The sequence below is a fragment of the Capricornis sumatraensis genome, chromosome 2 (assembly GCF_032405125.1).
Source record: "Capricornis sumatraensis isolate serow.1 chromosome 2, serow.2, whole genome shotgun sequence".
Classification (NCBI taxonomy): domain Eukaryota; kingdom Metazoa; phylum Chordata; class Mammalia; order Artiodactyla; family Bovidae; genus Capricornis; species Capricornis sumatraensis.
The window spans coordinates 202,045,278-202,065,131 of NC_091070.1; the positions used below are offsets into that span (position 1 = coordinate 202,045,278).

The 19,854-nt window shown below is 55.4% G+C and overlaps 1 protein-coding gene across 3 annotated transcripts in view; it reads right to left on the minus strand.

The window, feature by feature from the left end:
- Positions 1–251: 251 nt before the first annotated feature.
- The window catches only part of RNF220 (ring finger protein 220), a 261,358-nt gene continuing 241,755 nt past the window's right edge, over positions 252–19,854 (minus strand). Inside the window, exons 1-11 of one of the 3 annotated variants that reach the window (XM_068964022.1) lie at positions 19,595–19,648; positions 19,420–19,462; positions 16,096–16,217; positions 15,609–15,741; positions 7,226–7,322; positions 6,934–7,020; positions 6,747–6,802; positions 6,553–6,631; positions 2,171–2,279; positions 1,950–2,024; positions 252–1,198 (exon numbers count right to left, since the gene is read on the minus strand). In XM_068964022.1, coding sequence (XP_068820123.1) covers positions 1,127–1,198; positions 1,950–2,024; positions 2,171–2,279; positions 6,553–6,631; positions 6,747–6,802; positions 6,934–7,020; positions 7,226–7,322; positions 15,609–15,741; positions 16,096–16,217; positions 19,420–19,462; positions 19,595–19,648 — 927 coding nt within the window. In that variant the 3' untranslated portion in view covers positions 252–1,126. Of the gene's footprint in view, positions 1,199–1,949; positions 2,025–2,170; positions 2,280–6,552; positions 6,632–6,746; positions 6,803–6,933; positions 7,021–7,225; positions 7,323–15,608; positions 15,742–16,095; positions 16,218–19,419; positions 19,463–19,594; positions 19,649–19,854 lie in introns of those variants that run through there. The other 2 variants (XM_068964021.1, XM_068964020.1) reach the window with 2 other exon arrangements.

The window sequence follows — 19,854 nt, forward strand, 5'->3', positions numbered from 1 at the left end:
CTGGAGCCCCTACCCATCAATAGTCAGGAGTCCAGGTCCTGGCCCCACCCCACCCCCACCCGACAAGAGCTCCAGGGCCCCTGAACAGACTAACCCCACACTGCTTCACAAAGCTGTAGCCAAGTCCTTTTCCCCACATGGCTGCCAGGAATTAACCCCTTAACTGCCTCTGTTCCTACCACCTCATCATCTTCCCCTCCCTGTACACATACACAGAGACAGCAGCTGTTTGTACTGGTTTAATCCATGTCAAATGTAGTTTACAAAGGGAAAGGACAAGTACCTTTGTATAGAATATACAGACACAGCATCACACCATGGGGCCCACAGGGCAGGGGAGACCACACTTCTCCCGGAAAGAGCAGCTCTAATCCCAGGAAAGGTTCTCTGCGGAAGGCTGGGGAGCCAGAAGCACCCTTGTCCAGCCCAGTCTCAGCCCCTGCTTCAGCTCGGTTCCCACGCCTGTGCCTCCCCCCTCCCCCAACTCCTTACCAAGAGCCCCAGGAGCTAAGACTAAGGAGAGGATCACGTCCCTTGGGGCACACGCCCCACGTCTGGGAGAAGAAATATACACCACTGAACAGCGAGCACATGGGAGAGGGGAGGGACCGGGGAGGAGTGAGGCAGGCACCCTGAGGCGGATGGGCCGAGCCCCCAGCCAGCCCTCGAGGAGGCGCTGCCTCCAGGCCTTCTTAACAAAAGAAGAAAATCATACAGCCAGGGGAAGGGGAAGGGGCGGAGGGCGGGGAGCTGTCCCATTTATACACAACATTGTAAACATACACGGTCTATATTACATGTGCTTCAGTCTGGTGTTTGCATGTCTGTCCGTCTGGGGGCTGGATCTCAGGAGCCTTGCTTGACAATACTCCCCCCACCCCCACCTCCCTGCCCCACCCTGGAAACAGAACCTGGAACAGGTATGGCCCCCAATCTTGGTGGGAGCCAGCAGGCAGGGCCTGGGCCTCAGCCTCCATTCTGGCTCCAGAGTCCTGTGTGTGTGCGTGTTCATGTGTGTGCATGTATGTACATGGGGGAACCTGTGTGCAAGTATGTACAAGGGGGCATCTCGTCGCAGGTGGGGCAGGCGTGGCGCTGGAGGCAAGGCCTGCTTGGGGTGGCCGGCTCACAAGTAGATTCTCCGCAGGTCTCCAGGCGCTGTGATGGTGTTGCACTGGGGGCAGAGCTTCTTGGCGCCCTGCGGGGAGAATGGGGCGGGGCAGGGCCCTCTGGTTAAACCCCGGCCCACACATTTGATCGTGTGCACCCAGGCCTGCAGCCATGTCTCCCTGCACCCAATGTGTGCTGGGACTTTGGACTGGTCCTGTCCACGAGGGCTGGGGAGGCCTGGGCAGCCTCTGTGAGCAGGCAGGCACGCTCCTGTGTTGGGGGGACGCCAGGATCAAACCGCCTGGCTAGGCCCACAGCGGGAGCCCCGGTAATGAGAACAAGGCTGGGTCCAGCTGTGGCTGCCGCGGCCCTAACGAGATTACACGCGGCCTTTGATCAGGACACAGAGCCCACGTCCGGGCCTTTTATTGCTGTCTCCGGGCGACATTTTAATGGCTGCTCCTGAGCGAAGAACAGGGGCAGGAGTAGAAGGAGCTTAGTAATGGGAGGGGGAGGGGCTGAGGCCCTGGTCCTGCTTACCCACACCCAGCCTCCTCCTCACCGGGGATCTCACTGCTATGTGTAACACGGGGGCCCTCCAAGGTGGGGGCTGGGAAAGGGAGCAGAGACCCCATGGCTGGGGAGAACTGGATAAACCTGGTGTGGGGGAGGGGAGAGGCTCATAAGCTTGGGGATGAATATCCTGGAATCAGGCTGTCTATGGTTCTGCTCCGCCTGCTCCTTGCTCTTCCTTCCCCCGAGGGAGGCTCAAGCATTAGCATGGACATCTGGGCAGTAACCCGAAAGGCTACCCACTCCCAACCCCCAGACCACTTCACCAGGGTCCGCAGCCAGCACTCCTCACAGTGCACATGCCAACACTGGATGGACGTCAGAGGCATCGAGTATGAGTCCTAGGGAGAAGACCGGCAGAGAAGGGAGGGGTCACTCTGAGGTGTCCCACCCTCTGAAGGGCCCAGTTCACTGGGCAGAGACCCTCTCCAACCCCCAGGGAGCACTGAGGCCCAAGCAGGGACATGCGAGGTTCCCTTCCTCTCACCATGCAGATGAGGCATTTGTAACGGTCCCCACGAGATAGCTGCCGTTCAAGTTCCCTGACCCGAGCCTTCAGGGCCTCAAACGTGGTCACAGCTGAATCTTCGGTGATTCTGTGAGGAGGATGGCACAGTTGCGCAGGCAGCAGGCTGGCATCTCTAATTTGAACCTCCAGCCCACACCTTCCTTGAATTCCAGAACCACATGTACCCATGTCTCTTAGACCTCCCTGCTCCCCAATCCCACTCACATCCTAGATCCACAAACTCCACATTCCAGACCTGCGCCCCTCACCCGCCTTGCTCCTGCACCTCCATCCTGGTGAATTTCTAAACCAGACACCTGGGAACCATTCTCGAAACTACTCCTTCCCAGTCACCCCTGACATCCAGCTCCTCACATCTTTGGCATCTCCACTCCTTTCCACGCTGCCACCTGTAGTTCAGGTGCTCATGACTCTGTGCATTATACCAACCCGAATGGCCCCTCTGCCTCCATTCTTCTGGCACCTACGATTCTGCAAGCCTGACCACTTCTACTGACATTTCCAACATTTCAGCGTCTACCTCAGCATAAAGCTCTAGCAAACTCCTACAAGCTCATGAGGGCCTCCTTGGCCTGCCCCCACCAGCCATGTGCCTCAGTACCCTACCACGTGCCTCGCGTTCCATCCACGTCCAATGCTGGAGTTCTTCCACACGCCCCAGCATTTTTCACTCATTGGCCTCTCAAGTACTTTCTGCTGCTTCTGGGTCACCCGACCTCCTAACTCTCTAGTTCCATCTCATCATTCAGGCCTAGTTCCCACCTCCTCCCAGAAACCTTTTTCAAGCCTCGGCCAGTACCACTGGTGGGGTTGCCCCTTTTGTGCTCTTCCAGCCCCGTGCTGGACGGCACTACAGCAGTACAACTGCAAATGCCTGTCTCCTCTGCCAGACTCGCTTCCCCGAGGGCAAGATGATCACTCCACCAGTACTGACTCTGGACATCAGCCCCACTCCAGGCATGGGAGTGTGAGTAAACGCCTGCTGAAGAAACAGCGGGTCTAACCCCCAGGGAGAGCGAGAGATGGGGATCTGAGGGGGCCCACATAATCTAGGTCCCTGGGCTGGAGGTCTAGCCTACATCAACGGCTCCTAGCTGTTTCTTCCTAGGCATGTCAGATGTCCTGGTGGTCCTCACCTGTTGTCCAATCCCTGCACAAGCCCTGCAACTTCCTGAACTCTCTGAGCTGTGATACTCAACAGGGAACAGCTCGGACAATTCTAAGAAGTGATCTTTCCCACCACTCCTAAAACAAGTCAACAGAACCCGGAGGAGCTTACAGGGGGAGGAATGTTTCCTGGAGGAGTAGAAAAGATGGTACTGGAGATGAGCTTCAGGGAATAATGACATAATACAAATAAAAGAGCTAAAATTTATTAAACACTTACTAAATGCCAGGAATTTTACCGAGGGATTAAAAATTATTATCTTATTTACACCTCACAAAAACCCCATGGGGAGACCCTAACACTCCCATTTTATATATGAAGGAACACTGGAAAAGACCCTGATGCTGGGAAAGACTAAAGCGAAAGGAGAAGGGGGAGGCAAAGGCTGTTAGAGAGCATCGCTGCCTCAATGGACACGGGCTGGGAGACGGTGCAGGACAGGAGTCTGGCATGCTACAGTCCGTGGGCTGCAGAGTCGGACACAACTCTACAAAGACAACAAAAGCACAGAAACTTAAGCAGACTACCCAAGGTTCACGCAGAGCGGGGGAGATGGGATTCGAACCCCGGCAGACTGATTCTGGAATCAACCAGTAACAGCGTGAATGGCCATTACTCTACACTGGCTACAACCAGGAGATAGGCCTCCAGGCTGAGAAAACAGTGGGAACCAAGGCCAAGGGCCCCTGGCCCCATCTGGCTGGAAGACTCACTTGTGGACAAGCAGAAGGTTGCTACACTGGGAACCCAGTGTCCAAGACGACCCCAGATGCCACAATCAGAAAGGAAGTTTATCCTACACTAGATTTACAGGAAGTACTTGAGGATATTGGAGGAGGGCTGTAAAGGGTAAGAGCTGAGGTTTAGAAGGTGTACTCAGTCAGCTGAGGTAGAATCACAAGGGCAGTATGTGGGCTAGGACCATCTTCTAGGGGGTGGTCTGTCTTGCCAGCCTGGGGGTGGAGCAGGCCCAGAAAGCCTGAAAGCTTCCAGGCAGTCTGTCCCTGCTGGGCGTAGGTGTAACAGGGGGCATGTGAGGATGGTGGGAAACACTTAATGGGCAGCGGCGAACTCTGATCTCTGACCGTTCTCTCCTAAAGGGGCACCAGCAGTGACACAGAATGCGTCGCCCTGATGGCTGTGTCCCTGATCAGAGACGCTCCAGATCCATCACTCCAGCAGTCCATGGCTCTCTCTGCCTTCGCCTCTCTCCAAGCAACCTGAGGAAGGCTCTGACTACAACTCCTTCTGGCACTGGTGGGTTTCCTGGGAGCATCCCTTCGGCTTTCCAGCTCTGGAAAGCCGCTGCCACACTCTCCTTCCTCACACGCACTCGCACAGCCGAGTCTTCCCCCTGGCAGTCTGCCCAATGCGGTATGTGCCACCCCCATCTAGATTGCTGGTATGTTCCTGGCAGGGAGACAAGGATGGGTAGCTATACTTCCTTTCTCTCCAAGGACCAGGCTGATCCTGCGTGGTTACTTCAATGATTGGGAAACCAAGGCCTGGAACTGGGGGCAGCTTACCCCAGAGTAGAACACTAACTGGAAAACCCTAAACCAGAGAATGAGCTAGAGCTAGGAAGGCAAAAGCCATGAGTCCAGAAGAGCCATTTCCCACTCCCATCTCCAAGGCCACTCCATCCCCATGGTGGATCTGCTCAGCACGTAACTGGCCTTTACTCTTTGCTCTAGTGAAACACCCAATCCTCCAGACCCCAATTCAGGGAGGTTGCGAGCTATTCCAGAGCCCCTTGAAGGCATGGGGTGGAGAATTTCTTGGAAGAAGCCATGTATCCTGTGTTTCTCCTTCCCCTGGATGTGAAAAAGATCCAGGATGGGAACCCGTAACGTGTCTGGGAGAGACGTCATGGGGACTGAAGGGCCAGACCCGTCGGAGATCTCTGCACATGACTGAGCTGGCCCCCAACTCATCCCCGAGAGCCCTGCCCACGGGTGCTCATGCTCATACAGGTGGGACAGAAAGCCCAGCTTCCCCAGCCCTCAGTGGGGTAGGACCACTGGATGGCCACTGGCTCTGGCCCCCACCTCCCCCTCCGGCGCCATCCCTGATTAATGATCTTGTCTTTCTGATTTATGAGCAGCCCCTCCAGATGAGGGTAGGCGCCCCTTACAGCCCCGCCCGCCCCGCTCAGCTGGAGTAGGAGAGAATTATTAAATAAACATCCATACGTCATTCCTCTCCCCCCAAGCTGGTTGCACCGAACCCGTGCGGCCCGCTCTGGCGCTGACACGGAGCAGCTGCGGTGATTCATGGGCAGCCGGGCCCTGCGCCGCGGCCCATACATCATGCCAGCAGCACTCGCGGCCCTGGCCGAGATAAACTGATCAACCACAACGGGCTGGAATGAATTTATGACAACACAAAATGGAGGGAAACAAATGGGAGGTGACCCTGGGCCGCCGACCCGGCCCTGCACTGGCCTGCAATCCACTCTCCTGGCAGGAGGCAAGATGGAACACTGGCCCTGGAATGAAGAGGCTGCCTTTTAACCCCGGGCAACCTAGCCTTCAGAGGAGGGAGGGGCAGGTGTGAGGAATTAGGCAATGGCCAACAGCGGCAGCAGCTCCAGGCAGCCAGAACTGGACAGTGCCACCTCCTGGGGCCAGAACTGGCCTGCCTGGGCTACTGGAAAGGCAGTAAGGTGTGCTGCTGCTTTCGAATCCTGGTGGCTTCTGGGGATCCAGGCCAGGGATGGCCCAACCTTGGGGGAAGTGCTAACGGATCTCCTTTTCCCCTGCCAGAGAATGCGGGCCAAAAACTCCTCCCAGAAGTGATGAGACCCAATACTCCTGCCTAAAACCCACACTGCAAGCGCCACCCGGGACAAGAAAAATGAAACCAATTTAGCTCCCGATTAAGAAACAGAAACTGGAGATGAATCAAGTGTGCCGGCTGGGCTGGGTGGCCATACATCACATTCCCCGGGCGGAGGCCTCTGCAGCAGGCAGGCGGGCAGGCCGCCTGTTCCTCCCTCCACCAAGGCTCCCGGGGCCATGGCCTAGTGATCAATTCAGAGAGTCACGCTCAGCACCAGCTGGGCCCCACTGCCGGCTGTGTGCCAGGGCAGCAGGCCTTCCTGTTAGCGAAGGGCCCCCTCCCTCCCACGGAGCCGCGGTCCCTGGAGTCGGTCTCCCTGCTGGCCACTCACTTCTCGATGTCGCTGTTCTTGCAGGTCTTCTGCATGGCCTCCTGTTTGCTGCTCTCACCGTTGCTGGTGGATGGCATCTCTGCTGGGACAGACAGAGGACTCACACTCTGGCCAGATGGGCAGCACAGGTGAGGGGTTGGGCTTGAATCAGTCGCCACCCCCCTCTGCCCCTGCTAACCTGGGTCAGGACTTACCATCACTGGCCCATTTAGAGAACTCAGGTGTGATGCGTGTGCTGGGAGGGCCACCACTAGAGGAAGGAAAGAGGAAGGACAAAGTGAGCCCCGAAGGGACAGCCCTGAGGGTGGGCACCAGGTGGATCCTCGCCTCAGGGCCTCCCTTCCCTTTCTCCCACCCGCCCAAGCCTGTGCCCACACTTGCTTTAGGACTGCGCCCCGCAGTGCCTCTCTCTCCTTGGCTTCGCCAGGCTCCTCGCCTGTGCAGGGGATGACGTCGGCCTCCGTGTATCTGGCAAGGTGGTCAAGGACAATGGATCCTAGTTTGTGGTGGGCCGTGAGGGTTGAATCCCCAGGAGGGCTGCCCCTGGCCCAAGCTGAGACACTGACCCTGGGAGTTTTGGTGTGGATGAGTGACTCCAGGTGCTTGTGACTTTTCTTATTCCCTTTGGTCTGTCCCACCAGTCCCGCCTTGTCCCGCAGTGCCCCAAGGATACTGTGGCTTCCCATACTCCAGAGTGTCATCCCCATCCACATCCAAGTCAGCGTCACTGTCCGGATTCTCTTTGCCGCTGCACATGACGAAGCCAGAGCCTGTGGGAAGCAGGGTGTGAGGAGGGCCGGGGCCAGCAAGACGAGGCCGAGGATCCCCCTTGTTTCCTAAGGTAGGGGTCAGGTTTGGGGCTAGGTAAGGCCCGGCAGAAACTTGGGCTTGGGGAATAGAGCGCGCTTGGGTGCTCTTGATTCTGACATTACAGTTCTTTGTCACTCTGCATACCTCAGCCTTTCCTGCACTGCCTGCTGCTCCATGATCTCTGCTCATAAAGCAGCCCATTCGTACATTATGTCAAGTCCTCAGGAGACACCTAGTCTAGGCCTGTTGTCCACCTGTCTTCTACATCTAAGAAGAGTGGGAAGAGGACAGACAGGTCTACAACCCCAACCCAGGACCTGGGCATCCCATGTCCCATTGTCCAGCCTGGCAAGTCTACCAGAGGGGAGAGTAGGCTGGCAAAGCCCTGTCAGAGCCATACAGTGGAACCCTCAGCCAATGTCCTGATTTTGGCCGGCAGGTCCTTGCCAGCAAAAACACCAGGCAGCTGTTCAAATATTTGGTGTCTGAAGCGCCTGACATTAATTATTCATCCCCACCTCACTCAGCCCAGATTCCTGGACAAGTGCAGTTCTAAAGGGATTAAGAAGGGACAGCCGAGGGAGGACAGGCATGCACACCTGCTTCTCCGAGAACTCCCTGGAGGCAACCCAGCCGGGCAGAGGCAGGGCCAAGGGCGGGGCAGGCAGCTGACCCCACCAAGGCGTATCTGGCACAGCAACAGGCAGACTCTTGGCCAGTGGTGGGAGGGGTGGTGGTGCTGCAAGGGGCTGAGTGGCTGAAGCTGCCCCAGGCCCACTCACCTGCTTTATGTTCTGACTCCCAGAACCACCCTTTCTGATAGCCCAGGGCCAGGGACCACAAAGCAGCTTCTCCCTCCCTGCCCCTGCCTTCTCCCAGTGGTTCTGGTCTCGGACCACATCACATGAGCCAGTGGAATAGCCCTGCTGGGGACAAAAAGGACTGAAAGCGATGGGGTCTGGGGTGAGTGGAATCGATGCAAAGCAGCTCGGAGTTCTGCCCAATGATCTCAGTAATTTCTTGTCCATTCTTCCCACTTTCAGCGTCTTACACATTCATGAAGGCAACAGGCTTGTAGTGGGTTGCCAAGCCTCTCATCTATTGCTTCGTCCTGTCGCCACAGAGTCCGGACCCTTCTTTCCCCTGCTCCAGCACTGCCTGCAGCTCCTCACTGTGGCCGCGACCAATTCCTACTCTTAAGCCAGACTTGCTATGCTCTGGATGCCCCCACTTCTTCACCTTCTCTCATTTCGCTCCCTAAGTCCCACATACACGGACAGACTTACTCCACCTCCAGTGTCACCCTGTCTGTCTGGCTCATGCTCTCTCTCCATCTGGAATGTTCTCCATCTTTCAAGCCCGTTTCAAAAACACTTTCTTCCTGATCCTTCTCTATCCTACACCTCCGGTTTCTGGTCTCACAACGGGCCCACCCATCCCAGAAGTAAGCAGCACCAGGGAAACAGAGAGCTTACAGGTACTGCCCGCCAGTCCTCATCTGCCCTCCACACTGAGGCACAAACAAACTCAAGGCAGCAGGCGGGTCAGCAGCGGGGCCATTAAGCTGAGAAAACACCAAGTTACAGCTCTGTCTCCTATTCACAGCCAAGTGTCCTGACAAGCAATTCCCACCTTGTGGGTGAGTGGCACCTCTATAAACCCTCTGACAGTTTGGGAGACAAACTCCGCCATCAATCAGAATGTAGCCATCAGGTTCACTTAGAGCCTGCACCCCTCGAGCCCTGCCAAGCGGCCCCCGCCCAAGTGCATGCAGCTCAGCAGTCAGCCTCACATCTACGGCTTGGCTAGACCCTGCCCAGCCCTGCCTGGTGGGTGCGTGAGAAGCAAAGCCGAGAATCCTAGCACCACTCCTCAGCCCAGAGTGGCTCCCATGGCAAACCTGAGACAATGGGGCACTCCCAAACTGCCAGGAAAAGTCCAGGCTTCTCCACACGTAAAGCAGCCCAGTGGCCAGAAGTCTTTCTCTCTGCAGTCTCGTTGCCTGCCAGGCCTGGACCAGGTCTCTGTAGTCTGGTGGAACACAGCTATTTTGGTTCCCAGGGCCTGTGTTTTCTCATGTCCCTGGGCTTCCCTGGTGGCTCAGAGGGCAAAACGTCTGTCTGCAATGCAGGAGACCTGGGTTCAATCCCTGGGTTGAGAAGATCCCCTGGAGAAGGAAATGGCAACCCACTCCAGTATTCTTGCCTGGAGAATCCCATGGGCAGAGGAGCCTGGTGGGCTACAGTCCACAGGGTCGCAAAGAGTCGGACACGACTGAGAGACTTCACTTCACTTTCACTTTAGGCCTTTGTACTTCCTGTTATCTCTGCCTAGAAACGTCTCCCTCTTGGTCTATGGAACACATTCCTGCTCATTCTGCAAGTCTGACTCTTCTCAATCATGCCTTCCATTCATGGTGCCTGCACATAACAGCTGCTCTTTAAATACTTCCTGAGTGAACTTGCTTCAACATTCTCTCAAACTTCATTGAACTCATCCTCCACCTGGCTTGACACTTGAGGACGTTGTTTCCCGATCTGATTCCTATGCTCAAGGCGCTGAGTACAGATGAGACTTTCCTAGACATTTCTACAGAGGGGCCCCTTCCGTGGTGTCCACCCAGGCTTCTGTACAACTCCAAATTCACATGTATTACCATGTATTGTCACTGTTGCTCATCAGATTAAAAGCCTAAGTCTATGATCTAAGCGTCACCCAGCACAGAGCTGGCTGAGCCCACCACAGGTGCCACGTAACACCCCCGAGCAGTGACAGCTAAATGCCGATGGTGCTGTTCCGTTAGGTGCTGGGAGCCCTGTGCCAGAGGCAGGCCCAGGCCTGATCAGCTGGTGGCCTGTAGAAACCTCTCTGGCCACAACCTCACCTCTCAGACCCCATCTCTCAGGTGGGCAACAATCTCCTTCTCCGACCACGCTAACAGGATGGAGAGCATGACACATCTTGTTCGCCAAGGAAAAGGCCTGCCTTTGGTCAGAGCAGCTGACTCTGACCTGACCCCCTCCTCCAGCAGACAGATGTTGGGAGCCTCTCCCTACCCCTCAGGTGTTCAGAACAGGCTGCCACTGCCAATTTCACTCCTGCGCTGCCCCAGCCAACTCCAACCTCCTTCCCAGCACATTAAACTTTATTTTCTTAATGAAATGTCACTTGCTGACTTCTGGCAGAATCATAATAAAAAGAAATGGCCATAAAGCCATTTTATGCAGACAGGGCCCCCGCCAGCTTGCCCCCCTCCCACACATACTTTGAGAAGGCTCCACAGTCATTTTATGTTCTCAGCTGCTAGAATATCCCAAGCCAGTACTCAGAAGCAAGATGGCACAGAGAACGCCTTCCCAAGCCTCTGGCTCCTGCTCTGTGAAGCTCCAGAGTAACAGGCAAGCTGCCACTCCTGCTGCTCCTATCCAGGGCAGGGACTGCCTTCAGACCCCGCAAGATGACCCACAGCACTCTTCAGTCACCGGGGAGTCCCCTTGTTGTGGCTCAGACCCATGAAGGGCTGGGTGCTCTCCACAGGCAAACTAACCCTGATGATCAGTGATGCTCAGCAGTGGGGGCCTGGTCTAGGGAGGGCGGGCAGTTAAAATAAAACCTCTTCCCTCCAAGTGGATACTTAGCAATAGAGAGGCAGAGGGTTAAGTGCATAAATGATAAGCAAAGCCTAAATTTTATAAAAATGTCCCATCTCTCATAAACTCATTTCTTCTTGGGTCATCACAAAGAGAGAAGGAAAAAAAAAATCAGCGTTAATTTGATCAATTGATCAGATGATCGATTGTGAAACTGGAGATGCCCACTGACTAGGGGCAGTAACGTCCTGGAACTTGAAACCACAAAAAAGGAGCCATCGATTTCCTCACCTGCTGTTCCCAACAAAACCAAAGCCCAGGGAGAAAGGCGTCCTGGGGCCTCCAGAAGCCCGTGCTCTCCAAAGGAGGGGAGAAGGGGGGTTGCGCAGCAGCAGCTTCCGGAGAGTTTTACACTGGAATTAGTTACAGATGCAGTTACAGTGTCTTGTGTAAACGCCATCGATTGGGGAGCTGACAGTCTGGGGAGCTGCGATGCGGGACAATCAATCGGCCTGCAGTGTCACCTGCCACCTCGCTGAACAGTTGACAATGCAATTATCCAGTGTGGAGGCAGGGAGTTGGCGTGTGTCAAACGCACTTAGCCACTTTCCGGGCCTCCTCGATAACGCGTTTCATTGCCTCACGTCAGGAGAGGCGCAGAGAGACAGACGCCGTTTAAAACCATTGATACCTGCTCCTTCTGCCTGTACTCCCTCTGTCCCGGCTTAACAATTGTGTTTCCAAAAGGCGATTAAATCCCCGTCAGTTGCCACAGGGGACAGAAGGTGCCCTGCTCCTTGCCACCCCTCCTTGCTCCTCCCACCAAACAAGTTCTAACTCAGGGTGGTAAGGAGGTAGAAAGCGGCAGCCTGGACACACTCCGTTCCAAGACTGCCTCCAGCAGTTGGCTGTTTTAGCACCTGTCACTGACTATACCAGGCAGCAGGGTTGCCCTGGGGGACATTTTGAGAATCTGGGGCTCCCATCTTTTGGAAATCAACACGCATAAGGAGGCAGCAGCTTAAGGCCAGGCCAATTTCTCCAGGCCCTGGACTCACAACACCTCTCAACCCCTTGACCCACAATCTGGCGCTGAAATTTTACCAAGCAACAGCCAGTTAACAGATCTGCGCCACAGCTGCCCCACCTTTCCTCTCCATGGTATCTCATTCCAGGCCACATGGAACCAGTCTAAATCCAAGGCAAGAACTCAAGTAAGATGCAGTCCCTAGGCGAAGATCGGGGAAGGGCAGAGGCCTGGACAGCGGGTTCTCTTAGTAGCGTCCCTGTCTGTACCCTTCCACCTGTTTGATTCAAAGGGGCTCAAAGCTGGATTCCAGGGACGCAGTTCCTTCCAGGGCTGCAAGACTGAGCTGCAGTACCTTCCACTTCCTGCTGCCTCCTGGGAAATCCCTCCACCTTGTCACCCAAAGGCCCATTACATCACTGTCACGTCATCTGAAGCCAACTGTTCCATGTCCTTTCTCCAGCCTGTCCATCCCAGAGATAATGAGCTCTAGGCTCCCTAATCCAGCAAAGTGAACATTCACTGGCAAACAAGACAGAGGAAGGATCAAGGCTCCCATCACAGGTCTCTTGTCCGAGACCAGGAGTTGGAGATAGGCAATGAGGAAAGCCGGGCTCATTTGTCACACACCTCCTTGGACTACAGGCAGGCACGGGTTTGTCCCCAGGGGTTGTATAATTGGTTCCCACTGTGGCCCAACCTAGAGGCCCCTTGCTCTGCCCAGGGCTGGCATGGGGTGCCTGAAGAATGTCTTTCCCCCTCCCAATGCTGAACTCTTTAAGGGAAATGCTGGTGAAGCACTAAGGTCTGTGCGCTGCCCTTTATGCAATTATAACTGAGTGGGCAAAAACAGCACTAGCAGGCTAGCAAACCCAAGGTTCAGAGAGGACAACCCACACCTCACGCACACAGCCCAGGGTGTCCCCTAGAACTGAGAAGGCCACCATGTTTCCTAAACAAACGTTTCTTTCAAACTACTCTCTTGAAACCTTTCCGTATCTCTTCTTTTAAGCTCTTGAAGATCCACGTCTATCTGGACCTATCCCAGTCCTTACCTGTTCTGTCTGATCCTTCATTTGGTCCTACAATACCAATTCCAAGCCCTCCCAGGCCTGAGCTCTCTGGGTCTCAGTAATCACAGGTCCCATCTCCAAGGCCCATTCTCCTCAGTCAAGTATCCCACCAAAAATTCCTGCTTGTTCATTGGCTCTGTGGCGCATTACATTCAAAGGAACTCATCTGCTCCACCAGACCAGCCCCCGTTGGGCCTGATGGGAAGCCATGCTGAGGACGAAGGGGCCCTGGTCTGGGAGGAGGGATAGGTGATGATCAGATACAGGAACTTATGTGCAATTCTTCAATTCTTTCATATCTAACAAGGACAGCAATCTCTGTTCTGTCAGCATGCACAGTGCGGCTTAAATGGGCCTCGCCGCTCGCCTGCTCATCTTGCCTCTGCTCCCTCTCTCTGAAGCCGGCCGGGCAGCTTCTTCAACTGGCGTTATCACTCCCTCTAACCGGTCTTGGCAGGCAATCTAATTCCTCCTGAAAAGGTCACCGCCATTTTAACTGCCTTTCAATCACATTAAGCACGCGCTGCCCGGCTTGCGGCCCAGCCCGCCCGGCGGGCGATCAATGCACTGCACTGACACCAGGCCGCCTGGCGGGGCCACACCCAACCCCCCAAGAGTTGGGGCCTCTCGGTCCTGGCCAAGAAGGGTAGACTGACAGATGGTCAGCTTCTGCAGACAAGGTTTCAGGGGCAGAGGCGGTCAGGATCAGCCAGGGCCTCCTTTGATAGCACCCCCCTACCGAGGAGCCTCAGCCTCCTCCGCTCCACTGTGCCCTGCTCTCTGCCTCGTGGCCCCTGCTGATCTCGCTGTAAAACAGCCTTTCAAGTCTGTCTGTCTTTTGACTGCACTAAGCTGTTTAAGAGGCGGCAGCAGCTTCTATCAGGAAAGCCGGAGCAATTCTCTGCAGATAAAGGCACCTCCGGCCCCTGTTCCCTCTTCAAGTCTCACTCTCATTCTCGCTCTCCAAATCGCTCAAAGAAAAACCCCCTTTGAACTCCTCTCAGGAATTCTTGAAAGGAACAACCTCACCATGTAAACACTCAGGGAAAACTGACACACGCCCAGGGCTGAAGAGCCCCTCACACCCGCTCTGCAAGTAGGTCCCCGGCCCTGGGAAGTACATGGTTGTATGAGCAGGCCCCATGCGGCTTCATCTTCCTAAGCCTTGTCTGGAGCCCAGAAGCCATCAGTAACCTGACCAAGAAGTTGCCACAGCAATGGAAGACATGAAAATCTGCAGCCACCAACAGAGCGAACCCAGCGCAGCATCCTGGAACTGGCCAGGGACACCTGTGAGTACAAGTCACAGGATCCCTGGCTTCAGGGCTCTCTGGGCCTCAGAAACTCTAGGACAGGACCAGAGGGAAATGGCAAATGGACATTCTCTAGCTCAGTCCTCAGTTTGGTCTGATTAACCTTTCTCATTTACATTTTGCCAATGTGAGAGAAGACCCGAGGCATAATGCCACACCTGGGCTTGTGGCCTCTTCGTGGAGCCAGTTTGCCCTGGATGGCACTGTAGGGACCACTTCTCATCAACAGCCCTAGAAGCATAGCCCCAGTGAGGCAGAGACCCTCCTCTCAGCTGCCGCGATATTCCCAAGGGACCAGACACAGCACTACTCCCAAGGGAGCCGCCCAGAGAACTGGAGGCAGATGGGAAGCAGATTGGCTCACTTAATGACCACAAGCTGCAGTGCCAGCTGTGCTTGTGCACAGAAAGAGCGATGAGCTGGAGGCTGGGAAGCAAGACAGCTCCCCCTTCACCCTGCCCAAGGCAGGAAGCATCAACAAGAGGACACGCTTCTTGGGTTCCTACCAGTCTGCTATTTAACCTGGTGGGGGTGGGAGACTTCCATTGGGCCAAACCATGTGTCTCCAAGGATCCAGGTGGGCAGTGGAGCTGGGGAGGTCCCTGTAGAGCCCTCTGCAGCAAGTCCAAGGGAAGCAGGAGCAGCTGGGCACAGGCCCCTCTTGCTTCAGGGCAGAGGGCGCCCAGGGAGAAGGGATGGGATCACAGGTAAAATTAGATTCACCAATGAAGCTCATGGGAGGTCAAATTTTGCCATAACTCACTCTCTCCTCTGTAACTGATTTCCCTGACGTGGGGCTGAGGAGGAGGAGGAGGAAAATCCAATGTGTTTGCCTGGAAGCCCTCGGGGCCCCCAATGCTGGAGGTGTACAGCAGGTTGCTGGATTCTCATTTATCAGCCTTAAGAGGGATGGAGTGATAAATGCATAACCGTCCCTTTAATATTTTATGCAGGTGCTAACGCGGCTTGGCTGTCACCTTCAATGCATCACCCGAGGCGGAGAGCCCCCCTCGTCACTCTTAGCTTGCAGCCTCACAATTCCATTTCCCCACCCAAATACATCCGTTTTAATATGCACATCACAGGCAGGCAGCACGGTCACAAAGAAGCCCTGCCAGCAGCAGTTCCCACGTGGCTGAATGGATGACCAGCCACCAGCCCTGGCCTCTTGGCTCCCACAGATGGCTAACCAGCAGAGGCCTGGCCACCACAGTGCCACTACCTAGGTGTCAGCTGCTTGTACCTCGGAAACCACCTTCCAGGAGAGTGGTGGCCCGTATCCGCTTCTGCCCGCACCACTCATATTCCTCAAAGCGGTTGCTGTTCTCATGCTCGATGTCCGCAGCATCGTCCTCAGCCATGCAGGAGCCTTCCCTCTGTGAAGAGCAGAGCAGGATCATGCGGGTCCCAGGCCATCCCTACCTGCTCCCCAGGGCCTGCGAGGAAGGCACAGCCCAGGCCCCCAGCTGCAGTGTGCCCCACAGGCCCCCGGCTCTAGGGCTCCTTGGAAGTAAACCAATCGAGAGGTCAAAGACCTGGGCTTTTTCCCAATAATTTTCCACTGGAGCCCCAGGGGAGGAGTGGGAGAGTGAAAGCAAAGGAAGAGGGCAAAGAACAGAGAAGAAGCTGCTGCTGAGACCACATGGAGAACCCAACAGCCCAGAGGTTGGAGGCAGTCAGCAGCTAGTGTCAAGGGAAGGGGGCGGGGTAGGTGGTGATGGCCCCTCTACCTTAGAAAGGCAATGCTCCACATGCCTACTCATCTCCTGCTCCGATCCTGCCAGGGGGCGGCTGCACAGGGGACATACCTGCCCTTCATCTTGCTTCCTCCGTTTCATTTTCCCAATCCGAGCTGCATGGAGAAACCAAAAACAAAGCACAGAACAGGCAGACGGTCACTGGAGCTCCCAAGGTCCCAGGGGGACTGACATATCCTGACCTCCTGCCAGCCATTAGCCCTCTGGCTCATGCCCAATCTCGCCCTTGTTATGTGGCACCTTCAGCTCCTTTGGGGTCTGGGCCCTGCCACGAGCGCCTGGGGAGGAGACTGGTGCTAGGCCAGCCAGTGTCCACTCTTTGGCCACAGCTGTGTACCTGTGGTGCTCAACTGAGTCCAGTGAGCAAAGATGCTCCCCTTGGCACTTACTAGGTATCTCCCCAGAAGGCCAAGATCACAGGCTCTTTTAAGAGTCAAGACCCACAACTTTAGAGATCACCTCTTGGCTAGAATCCAAAGTCTCTCCAGGGGCCTGATTTGGCCAGCTGTTCACTTATCAGTTAAAACCGCTTTGTTCCTGGGCCAGCAGGCCCGAGGTACAGCCCTCAGTGTCCTATATAGAATCATCCCAGGGAGGATTTCTCTCAGGCCCACTGGCCCCATTTTACAGAAGAGGAGATCGAGGCCCAGTCATAAAGGTACAGAGGGTCTGAGTCAGAGAGCCCAGGATATCCTGAGAGGGTAGCCCTTACTGTGCCCTCCCGAACCTGTTCCATCATTTCTGATGAGTGAAGAGGGGCTGGCAGGCCCCCGAGGCAGAGGGCTGCCTACCATGCTGTCCCACAGGGGGCTCAATTCCAAAGTGCACACTGCAAGCCCACAGCACTGCTAATTAATGCTGAGAGATGCAATCATTTCTAATTAGCTCACTAATCCCTCTCTGCAGCCCTCCTGTCACTGAAGCAGGAAGGGGTCAAAACAAGGGACTCTGTTTCCTCTATCCCCTCCCTTGATGCAGAGCTAGCCACTTTGAGACCAGACTGATTAGGGCGGGGGTGGAGCCAGCCAAGGAAGGAAGGGTTCCCCACTGCAAGGCCAGAAGGAACTTTCTCATGGATACTGACCCTAGTGGAAGTCTCATCAATGCAGGCTAGGGAGTGAGACACTGGTGAACGGTGATGCAGGTGACAGCTGATAAGTTACAATTTAAAGCTTCAACTGTGTGTTAAGATTTAACTGCCATACACAAGGAAGCTCATTTATTCTATATCTGGAAACCAGGATGTATTAAGCATTTTTCCAGATAAAGATACTTAAAGCTCAATCAGGCAGCTGCCCAGGTAGCTAAAAAGTGGCAAAGGCAGGATAGGAAACCATGCCTTACTCCATAGCTTCAAAGGCTCTCTTGTCCCAAGAGTGCCCCCCACTGATCAGTATCAACAAAGATGGATCCTGTGAGTGCGCTAGGGCAACACTTGAAACCCCAGCTCCTTGCCTGAGGGCCTGAAGCAGGGAGTTACCCCAGAACAGAGCAGCCCTAGGACCCAAATCAACAGGAAAGCCACCATCCCACAAGGACTGAGCATGGAGTTTGAGAAACCTTGGCCCACAGCCTGGCCCATCTCCTCTGTTTCCGCTGCTCTCACTACAGGAGATGTGACCATGTTCCGCTGCCCACTTGATTTTGCGGACAAAAATCTAGACTCTTTCACCCTGACTGCCCTAACCCTTGGAATCTCAGGCTCAAGCCACCTTGACACTCTAGAGCCAGGGCTGGGGTGGAGAAGGGATGCCAGATATCAGAAAGGCACTGAGCAAGTGACTCTGAGAGTTCAAGAAGGCTGTATGGAGCCATGCTCCAGTACAAAGGTGCGTCCCCTAACCTGCCTAGAATGCCTCTCTGGTAAGAAGGAGACTATGAGAGACACTGATAATTGAATAAACAGGTGAATTTCACAGGATTGCCAAGGAAGGCAGGACACTGGATGCTCTCCTCGCCCAAGCCACCCATGCCAGAAAACTCCTTGTGGTCCCAGGAAAGCACCCTGATGGACTGGGCATCACCTGGAAATTCTCAGATAAGCAAGGCAGGTTTGGTTATTTTCTTGCCATCCATCTTCTAAGTCCTGAACTAAGTTTACTAAAGCATGATAGGGAAAAGTGTGCTCCCTACCTGGAAGCTTCCACTAACAGGAAAAGTCAAAGTATTGCCAAGGAGGCAGCATGGCATGGTCCAAGCAGCACAGGCTCTGGAGGTAGGTGTGTGTTTATCGCTCAGTCTGTCTGACTCTTTGCAACCCCATGGACTACAGTCCACCAGGTTCCTCTGTCCATGGAATTCTCCAGGCAAGAATACTAGAGTGGGTTAACTGGTTCAAACCATGGCTCGGCCATATCCCAGCTGTGTGTTTTTCAACAAATCGCTTCACCTGTCCCAGCCTCAGTTTCCTCATCTACAAAACGAGTGTTAACACTCCCTCTCAGTAATGATAAAGACGCTTAACATGGGGCCGGCCCATGATAAATGCTCTCCTTTCCCCAATCTGGGGCTCAGCCTGGTAGCAGAAACCACGTGGCAGGAACCCAGGATCTTGAACATCGATGGCCTTAACAGCTGATCCGGAGACCCTCAAGCCCCTTACTGCCAACCCCCAAATATACCACACCCTAGTCAGCACAAAAAACTAGATCATCCAGTTTGTTCAGCAAACAGAAATGCTCCAGAGGTTTGAATCCAAAAAGGGTGGGGGGGAGGGGGGCGGCTGCCAGGTAGTGCATACACAGCGTGGTTTCAGACAAGGCCTCTAAGAGCTGTTGAGCCCACGCTGATCACCTTTGTGAAATGTGGGCTGACTGATAACTCAAAGAGCCCTGGGATGAGTTAGTTCCTGTTGCCGTGGGAACTCCAGATCTCACTGCATTGTCAAGTCTCAGCAGAGAGGCTGTATTCACACGACTGGGCACTGATTAAAAACTGGAAGAAAAACATTCTCAGCGCCCTGCCAGCTGGTACAGTGAGGTCCCAGCAGTTTGCAAATTCAAAGCGGAGCTCCCAAGTGGAATTGTGTGGCTTGTTCCTCATTCTCTGCCACTTATTGCCCCCCAGGGTTCTTCAAGGCCTAGAGAGGCTCACGCAAGAGCTGGCAACCATCACCTCCATTAAACAGATGGGGAAACTGAGGGCGGCAGCCCCGTTCGGCACATACTGAGGCGCTGTGATTGCGAGGAAACCCACGGGCCCTAACGTTGAAGAGACCCAGGCAAGCCAGGAGCTGCAGGCAGTGAGGGAGGGAGGAGGCCGGGGGTGGGGCGAAGGGAGGGGCTGCGCAAGACTCACCATTCAGTCGGGTCTGCCGGTTGGCTCGCACTCGCAAGAAGGTCTGGGAGAAAATCCCGGGCAGATGCAAAAAAGAGAAGACAGCGTCAGCGCGGCCGGGAATCCCAGCCCCCGCCCCAGCCCCGGACCCCGGTCCAGGCCTGCCCCGCCCCAAACAGCCCGTAAACAAACCTACTTCCTCCCTCCCGCCGGCCCCCCTGCTCCGCCGGCCGCTCCGGGCCCTCGGCATAGCCGCCGGGGGCTGCTCTAGCGGGCCCCGGAGGCCGCCACGCGGTGCCGCCCCAGCCCCGGCCTCCGGCGCTCCGGGCCCCGCGGCCGCCCGGCCGGCGAGGGCGGCGATGCGGGCGGATTCCCCCCGGCTGCCCGGCGGCGGCGGCACCTCAGCTCCCAGCGGCGGCGGCGGCCATGTTGGCCTTGATCATGTGACCCGCCGCC